At 40.5% G+C, this 9,142-nt stretch overlaps 1 protein-coding gene across 1 annotated transcript; it reads right to left on the bottom strand.

The window, feature by feature from the left end:
• Positions 1–6,261: 6,261 nt before the first annotated feature.
• On the bottom strand, positions 6,262–8,903 carry LOC307251050 (interferon-induced transmembrane protein 1-like). Its single transcript, XM_080028358.1, has 2 exons — positions 8,696–8,903; positions 6,262–6,544 (listed from the first exon to the last, which is right to left on the bottom strand). Exons 1-2 carry the CDS (start codon positions 8,894–8,896, stop codon positions 6,362–6,364), a joined length of 384 nt encoding a protein of 127 aa, XP_079884484.1. The 5' UTR covers positions 8,897–8,903; the 3' UTR covers positions 6,262–6,361.
• Positions 8,904–9,142: the final 239 nt, after the last annotated feature.

Here is a 9,142-nt window from a genome sequence, read left to right as displayed (position 1 = left end):
TTGGCAGAATCACAATCCAATATAAATTATCCCTGAACTTGTTGAAAGCCGGGCTGACTTTAAACAGTAAAAATTGCATGATTTCCACAGTTCTGTGTGGAGAGGATGCATGGCTTCAGACCAGTGTGGCTAAGGTTTTGAATTTTCACAGTCAAGTTTCAGGAAGTGTTTCTCTCCCTGTGAGATCTCATATAAAGAGGGCATACCTGGATGGATTTCACAGGTAGCTAGCCAGTCTAACCAGCTGATATGTAAAAAGGTTCACTCGAAACCTCACATTAATTAGACAGCTTCACTTCATGTATAGTATCATTCCTTTAGTTGTGTATTTCATGTAAGAATGTTTCTAATAACAATATACCATGCTGATAATGCACGTTTACATCTCTTAAATGGGGAGTTGGGATTTGGGAGAGTAATATCTGAAAGTTAAAAGGTATTGGACCAATGGCTCATAATGCTGGTCATTGATGCAGTTAAACACGAACTTCTTCTTTCGTAAAATGAGGAAACACCATAAATGGCACAATGAGCTAATGCATGCATACAGTTATTCACTACAAGACCTGCAAACAAGGCGGTAGCCATGGAGTCAACATTGTGGGGTGGGGGGATCCTAATCTGTAGTGTCCTTGGGGCCTTTATAAAACTGAAGAATGTGACATCAAGCATTGAGGTTAGCAATACCTTTCTATCATGGAGGAAGTAAAGTGTTATTATTGTTACAATTGTTGCAGGAATAAGTGTCCCATCAAACAACTGATGGGAACATTTAAGGATCCTAACTTTACTCAAAGTTGGGGGCAAAATTGGGGCATCTGCTTTTTTATTGTAGACAGGCTGTCCAGGGAACCCCTTCATTCCCCCTCCCCAGGAACATCCAGGTAGGGTCGGGAGAGTCATCATTGTAAGCTCAACGGTTAGTCTGGGCTGCAGGAAGTAGCGCAAGAACTCAAGTGTTGATTTCGCCTTGATGTTTTTCAGGGTTTGAACGGAATTGTTTTTTTCCACTGAAAGCCAAAGAGGCAAAAGACACACAATATAGTTGTTTTTGCTGTTGGTTTGGCAAGGGACACACGGTACATGACTGGATAATTTCCCAGTGGTTTAAGAAAAAAGAAGAATACACAGATGAGCTGTAGTTTAATTAACAAAATGCAAATTAAGATTTTATTATACAGCAGTTGGTTCTGAGCGAGTAATTTGATTGGACGAGAGACCTTCTGAGCGTTCTGAAGGAGTGCTGATATTAGCCAACAACATCACTCGGGACTGTTCACCAAACTGTAGACCAACTGTCAAAATCACTCCGCGGCTCACTGATGAGCCGGAGCTTCACTTGTGTGTTATCTGTGTGTGTGACTCAGGTTGACTGTGGCGAGTCTCTCCCCTGTGAGAGGGCATCGCTGCCACACACAGACAGAGACAGTGTGCGGTAGTCGCTCACACTCACGTTACTGAAGACAGCAATAGTGTGTGGAGATAAACTCAGGCTGCTGAATAATACGAGCGCAGCATATTAGCCTAGCCTAGCTTGCCCACCTCATTGTATAACGTTACTTCCCCTGGGCCGAAATACACTCATAAACTCTGGGAAATTAAGCGTGGGGGTTTGGATTGGGCAGTGGACCTTATTACCAACTAGATTAAGATCCGCCGTTCCGTTTCTTTGGTGATTTTTACGGGACATCGGGCCGCCGTGGTTAAAGGGTTAGTTCAGGATTTTGGACCTAGGGCCTGATTCCCAAGTTAGCCTGAGTGTTATTTATCATTGGAGACAGTTTTCAACACATTTCATTCAGTCCTTCGAGTTGCAGAGTTGGCTCGTGCTAGGCTAGCGCACGGGATTGGGGTCAAGCAGAGCTGCTACTAAAACAGTCTTACCCACTCCACAGTACACCCGAGGCTAATCAATTATAACGCTAGACTATCGATGTAAATGTCTGTGTTGATAGAATAATGTTAGAAATAAAAACAACCTCGCATTGCATGAATTGTCGCATTTTGAGGGACTACTTTCTCAGCAGAAGCGGAATTTTACTTTGCTATGTAACCGAATCACTACAGCAGAAAGTAAACAGAGCAGCATGGGACAGAAACTGAAACGAACGACTAGGCAACATGGTGCGTCAGTGTGCATCCAGGAATTGTACAAATAAACCCTACAGATGGACACCACAAAGTTTCCACAAATGTCCAGTGCAAGATCCAGAAAGGACGCAACTGTGGCTTGTTGCTGCTGGCTTGGACATCAGTACACCGGCGGAAACTGTTCGCGAACGGTGTATTTGTAGCGATAATTTCAGACCGGACGACTTCGAGAAAATAACAATAAGAAATCCCTGAAAACGAATGCGGTGCCATATCCGTCTTTTCAGATGCACCAACAGGCACTGATGAACAGGTAATAACTTTTGGTAGGCTACTCTAGCTAATAGCTTGCCCCTTTCATAATGTTAGCCTACTGATAGATTGATGATGACATGCATTTTGGAGAGTGACAACGTTAGCTAATGGTATAGCTACAGGTACCTGGCTGGGCTAATTGCAAACTCCCGTTGTTCTGTCCCGGTCCTCTACTGCAGCTCCAGCGGGGGCTGTCCGTCTCTAAAGACGCTCTTTCTCTTTCTGCCCTTTGAGCATCCATCTCTCCCAGTTCTTCATCAGTGTATTCCGGCTCGTACAGGTACGGTTTGGCGGATACAACAAATTCCTCATAATCATCTTCAAAAGCAGACGCATCGCTAAGTCCTCCAAACGTGGCCATATCTTGTTTATTGAATAGGCTAATAAAATTCCTTCGTGCACTGTAGGCTACTCTGCGTCTGTAGCAATGACAGCGGCAGGTGAAATACCTAGCTCCGGTAACCTAGGTATCAGTCCGCCGCTGCCGCATATAAACACTGCTGCTGAGACACACCGAGTCTCTCAAAATGCAATATGCAAGGTTGGTTTTATTTCTAAAATTATTCTATCAACACAGACATTTACATCTGTAGTCTAGCGTTATAATTGATTAGCCTCGGGTGTACTGTGGAGTGGGTAAGACTGTTTTAGTAGCAGGCTAGGTTTGACCCCAATCCCGTGCGCTAGCCTAGCACGAGCCAACTCTGCAACTCGAAGGACTGAATGAAATGTGTTGAAAACTGTCTCCAATGATAAATAACACTCAGGCTAACTTGGGAATCAGGCCCTAGGTCCAAAATCCTGAACTAACCCTTTAATGTGACCAGAGTAAACAAAGCAAGACGAGTTCACTCGCGTAAAGTTGTTGCTTAGCAACGCGCTCCGCTCTGATTGCTGTTGTCGAACTATTTGTGTTGGCGGAAGCAAATACATTCTTAAATGATTAAAGATAACATTTTAAAGTTAACTTGTGAATTTCAGATGTAAAACTGCTGTATAAAAGCAATAGCACACTCGAGGTCGCATGTTGTCGCTCTATATCAGCACTGCTGTGTTTCTCTTCGGCACTCGGCCTGTGGCCTCGTGCCTACGACCGAATCACAGCAGTGCTGATATAGAGCGACTACATGCTCCCTCTCGTGTGCTATTGCTTAACTATAGCCTTTCTTTTGGAGTGGTGTGCAGGATTTGATACTTCTTCCCGAGGACATTTAATAATAGAGCCACTTGTCTATAAGACTGGAAAAAACTTTGATGATAGAGACACCAACATTTAGGGGAAACTGTGCACCTTGTCAATCGTTTTTCACCATTGGTAGAAGAAATATGTACCTCAAAATCACCAGAAGTTAAAAATGAACACAGTGAAATTTGAAAAACTGATTTTAATCAACATGTTTTACATAAATGTCAACCCTTACTACAAATGGTCATTTATGTATCATGGATCATTTTACGAATCTTTTTTGCTTAAGGTTAGGCAAAAAGGTATGCCAGACTACAGATCGTGCCATAAGCATTTAGCAGAGAAAGTATCTCATAGCCACACCCGCAGGCAACTCTTATCTGATAATTAACCGTAGTAATATTGCGCCTGACGTCCCCGTTCGACTGTAACAATGACTGAAATAATGGTGATAAAGATCACGGTGGAACCCACGACCGTGGACACAATGTTGAGGATGCGGGCGGTGGAAGCGTACCCTCGTGCTGCTTCCAGATCTCCAACCAGCTTTTTGTCTCTGGCCTGTGGGGACCAAAGCAAATTGTTTTTAATAATGATTAAGCTGGAACTCAAGAGCCAGGACTTTCACTGCCAACGTTTAGCATATAGTCTCAAATTCTCCTTCTCTTAGATTTTTACTATACATCCTTGTAAGAAATGCAATTTCTCTCTTTTCTAGAGATTCTACTTTACCCCAGACATAGTTTATATGCACGCTTGTTCAATTTCTGATTATTTAGTTTACATTCGAAAGATTTTTATTATATATTTACTTGATTCGTTTTTCTTAATCCTTTTCCTTACCTTTTTGACATTTATTAATCATTACCCTATTAGTTTATAAAATGTCAGATACAATATTCCATGTCGCCCAACTGACCTCTGAATGATTCTTGGTCAAAGTGAGGGCTGAGTCTTGTCTGCTAAAAATTTTGGTCAGGACTTTGCAAGAACTGATATTTGAAATAGCAAAAAAAAAAAATTTTGCATTTTTAAAAAATGTATATAAAATAACAGAAGATATCGAAACTAATTATTTTTAACTGTTTTTTTCCCCCAACTGGCAGCCAATGAGGCAAAAGACACACAACACACTTGTGATGACTTTTGATTTGGAAGAGATCACACAGTAAAGGAACTTTTAGCTTGTCCTGAAAAGTTTTATTCCTTCTATCCAGCAGTTTTTTTTTTCAAATTGACACAAGGGGGCAGCCCTGCTTTTAAACAGGGGCAAATATTTTAAGTTGATAACATTGAAAATGTTTATGCCCTTTCTTGCGTAATGTCCTGTGGTCTGAACAAAAACCTCAGTCAGTAACATCCATTGTTCTTCCTACTGAATAAACTTAACGTTGCCTAAAATGTTTTCACTCAATCTAAAGGAGATACAGTACATGGTAACGCCTAATTGAAACAATGCCAGCGTCTATAGCTATAACCACATTGCAATGACCAAATTTCACAAGCACATTTGACGTTTAAGAGTTACGAAACAATAACCAAAACTTTCATTACTTGAGAAATGAAACTGTTCTCTTAAAAAAAGCCCCTGAGACACAGGCCTCATAGACAGAATCTCAATTTATTAAACGCTGCAGTACGTAGTAAAACAATGTATCTGATTTGTGTTTACAATGTAAAGTGGCAAAATAAAGCAGAAAGCATTCATCCTAAAGTTGATCTTGTTTTAGTGTGCTGTTGATACATGCACGATTTCCACAAAATTCAACACACAGAGGAAATTGCTCGAGGTGTAGTGGTTAGAGTGCCCCCCCCCCCCTTTTTTAGCTATTCTTACCCACTATCTTCTGTGCAGTGGAAGTAACATCAACTAAGCAACCATGAGAAAAAGCAAAACACACTAGAAATTAAATGTTGGATGAATGAAAAACAAATTAATTTCAATGTAAAATGAATTACTTTCAGTCTACCTAGTGGGACAGCATTTGTCAATTTAGCCAGAGTTTGGCCTCAGGACAGCACTAGGTGAAAAGACACGTTGTAATATAAACCAAAAGGGGCAATGCTCTACTGAGCATGCAAATATTCAGGCCTTTGAATGTCAATCTTCATTAACACAACACTTTGACCAAAATACATTGGGCCCATCCTCAATGAAACAGTCGGGGGCTCACTTTTTAGTTCAAAAGCGGTTTTTGTAAGTTGTTTTGGACAAAAGGCATGTGCTGTAATTTAACGATGCAAGGGATAGATAAAAGGCTCAAGTTCCAAGCCTGATGTTACGAACATTTTAAAAAGTATGTCCCAATTGTATGCAAAAATGACATATGTTTTAGGGCAGCTGGCCATGTATGTAGTAAAAGTAGTGTGTTTACAATGCTGAGTGGCAAAATAAAGCAGAATAGCATTCATTCTGAAGTTGATCTTGTTTGATTGAACACACAAAACATCTTTATAGACACAACAAACCTGATACGTTTTTTACCTCAACATCCCCACCAGTTAAAACTTACCCCAGTGGAAATGTACCCGTTTATATACCAACTACAATCTGAAACATGGTTGTGTATACAAATAAAATTAAAAAGAAAGACACCTTTATTGACAGAAGAAACTGGTTTCATCTAATTTCACTTTATTATGATACAGGCCATGCTTGAAGTCCAGCCAAAATGGATGCAAGGTTAGGTTACGTATTGTGCCATAAGCATAAAGTAGAGAAAGTATTTCAAAGCCACATCAGCGGACAACTCTAAGACTTTCAGAAATTTAACCTTGATACCCGTAGTATGTTCCTGCATGGTAAGCCAGTACGGTAATAACAATGAATGAAATAATGGTAAGTAATAACGTGATGGAAACCAAGACCGTGGACACGATGTTGAGGCAGCGGGCGGTGGCACCGTACCCTCGGGCTCCATCCAGATCCCCAACCACCTTCCGGTCTCTGGCCTGAGGACCAAAGACAATAGTTTTTAATAATGATTGAGCTGGAACTCAAGAGCCACAACTTCCACTACCAACGTTGAGCATTGGCACAGTCTCATATTCTCCTGCAAAATATTTCCATTCTCGTTTGCTGTAGGCCTAAGTCTATGTTACAAATGCTATTTCTCTCTTTTCTATACATTCTACTTTTCCCTATATATAGTTAATACTTGCACTTGTTACATTTCTGATCCTTTATTTTCCTTTCCTTACCTTTTTGTATTTTATTAAATCATCAGCCTGCTTGGCTATACAATGTTTGATAATAATATTCCTTGCCCCCCCAACATTGAATGATTCTTGGTCTAAGTGAGGGCTGTGTCCATCTTAAAACGTTTGTTCAGCAACAACTGATATATGAAATTAAAAGAAATTGCAATACTTGTGTTTGTATATTTTGGAGGAAATAACAGAAGATTGCCAAATTAATTATCTAATTCCACAGCAATTGAGACCTGTTGTTGCACATACAGTCATATGAAAAAGTTTGGGAACCCCTCTCAGCCGGCATTATAATTGACTCTGCTTTCACACAAAAAAGATAAAAGTGGTATGTCTTTAATTTACCAGGAACAGCTAAGTACTGGGATGTTTTCCAAACAAAGATTTTTTGAAAAGCAGTATTTAGTTTTATGAAATTAAATAAAATGTGAAAAACTGGCTGTGCAAAAATATGGGAACCCTTGTGGTCTTGCTGATTTTAATGCATGTAACAGCATGTAAAACTGAGGACTTTAAACACAAAATTGGTTGGATTATGTTGTTAAGCCTTGAACCTCATATAAAGGTCTGTTTAATCATGATAAAAGGTATTTTAGGTGCCTAAATGCAAGTTCCACTTCTCTTTGACTCTCTGCAGAAGTGAGACAGAATGCGATCATCAAAACAGCTCCCAAAAGATCTTAAAAACAAAGATTATTCATTGTCATGGTTTAGGGGAAGGCTACAAGAAGCTTTCCCAAAGGTTTCAATTGTCAATTTCTACTGTAAGGAACGTTGTCAGGGAATGGAAGGACACAGGCACAGTTGCAGTTAAACCCAGGTCTAGCAGACCAAGAAAAGTACAAGAGCGGCATATGCGGCGGATTGTGAGAATGGTTGCACACAACCCAAAGATCACCTCCAAAGACCTGCAAGAACATCTGGCTGCAGATTGTGTATCTGTACATGGTTCTACAATTCAGTGCAATTTGCACCAAAACATCTGTATGGCCCGGTGATGAGAAGGAAACCCTTTCTGCGCCCATGCCACAGATACAGTTGCATGGAGTTTGCAAAAGCTCATTTAGACAAGCCAGCTTCATATTGGAAGAAAATGCTTTGGACTGATGAGACAAAAATGAAGTTATTTGGTCTTTATAAAAAGCAGATGTTTTGGTACAAATTGCGCTGAATTGTTGAACGATGTACAGATACACAATCTGCAGCCAGATGTTCTTGCAGGTCTTTGGAGGTGATCTGTGGGTTGTGTGCAACCATTCTCACAATCCTCCACCTATCCCGCTCCTGTTTTTTTCTTGGTCTGCCATGCCTGGGTTTAACTGCCACTATGCCTGTGTCCTTCCATTTCCTGACAACGTTCCCTACAGTCGAAATTGACAATTGAAACCTTTGGGAAAGCTTCTTGTAGCCTTCCCCTAAACCATGACAATAAACAATCTTTGTTTTTCAGATCTTTTGGGAGCTGTTTTGATGATCCCATTCTGTCTCACTTCAGCAGAGAGTCAAAGAGAAGTGCAACTTGCATTTAGGCACCTAAAATACATTTTCTCATGATTAAACAGACATTTCTATGAGGTTCAAGGCTTAACAACATAATCCAACCAACTTTGTGTTTAAAGTCATCAGTTTTACATGCTGTTACAGGCATTAAAATCAACAAAACCACAAGGGTTCCTATATTTTTGCACAGCCAGTTTTTCACATTTTATTTTATTTCATACAACCAAATACTGCTTTTCAAAAAATCTTTGTTTGGAAAACATCCCAGTACTTTGCTGTTCCTGGTAAATTAAAGACATACCACTTTTATCTTTTTTTTGTGAAAGCAGAGTCAATTATAATGCCGGCTGAGAGGGGTTCCCAAACTTTTTCATATGACTGTATTAAACTCACCTTGATGGAAAAGATGAGAGCTGCCAGTCCGAGGCAGAAGAAGTTGGCGTAGACAAAGCAGTAGAGGGACCAGATGATGTGGTCCTTGGGCGGGTCAGTGGTGATGTTCACAGTGGTGTATTGAACCACAGCTGGTCCCCCGGGTTGTCCAGGGTAACCTTCATACCCCCTGCCCTGCATCGGAACAACCTCAGGATTCATCACTGTGGGCTCAATTGTAGTTTGGAGTGCGGTGTGGCGTATTGAGTGCAATAGATAAAGTGAAAAGACTTCCTGTTGAGGTTTTTATTTGTGGGTAGGAACCCCAGTGAAAGCCAATGAGGCAAAAGACGCTTTTGGTTTGGGTTGGCTTTAAAATCAAATATACTGTTTTTGCTAATTGTCTGTGGTGCATTTAAAAGATCATAGGTTCAGTGTAGCATGAGGAAAACTAGCCAAAACAGCTCA

The sequence above is a fragment of the Ammodytes marinus genome (genome assembly GCF_949987685.1).
Source record: "Ammodytes marinus genome assembly, chromosome: 5".
Taxonomy (NCBI): Eukaryota; Metazoa; Chordata; class Actinopteri; order Uranoscopiformes; family Ammodytidae; genus Ammodytes; species Ammodytes marinus.
Note: the sequence above shows the minus strand (reverse complement) of the source record. Positions and strands in the feature narration are given on the sequence as shown.

Bases quoted from the DNA above. Each gene is read 5' to 3' on its own strand.
- LOC307251050 (XM_080028358.1), bottom strand. From the start codon at position 8,896: ATGAATCCTGAGGTTGTTCCGATGCAGGGCAGGGGGTATGAAGGTTAC. The intron at 6,545-8,695 runs GTGAGTTTAATA...TTTGGTCCTCAG, and splicing joins CTCTCATCTTTTCCATCAAG to GCCAGAGACCGGAAGGTGGT.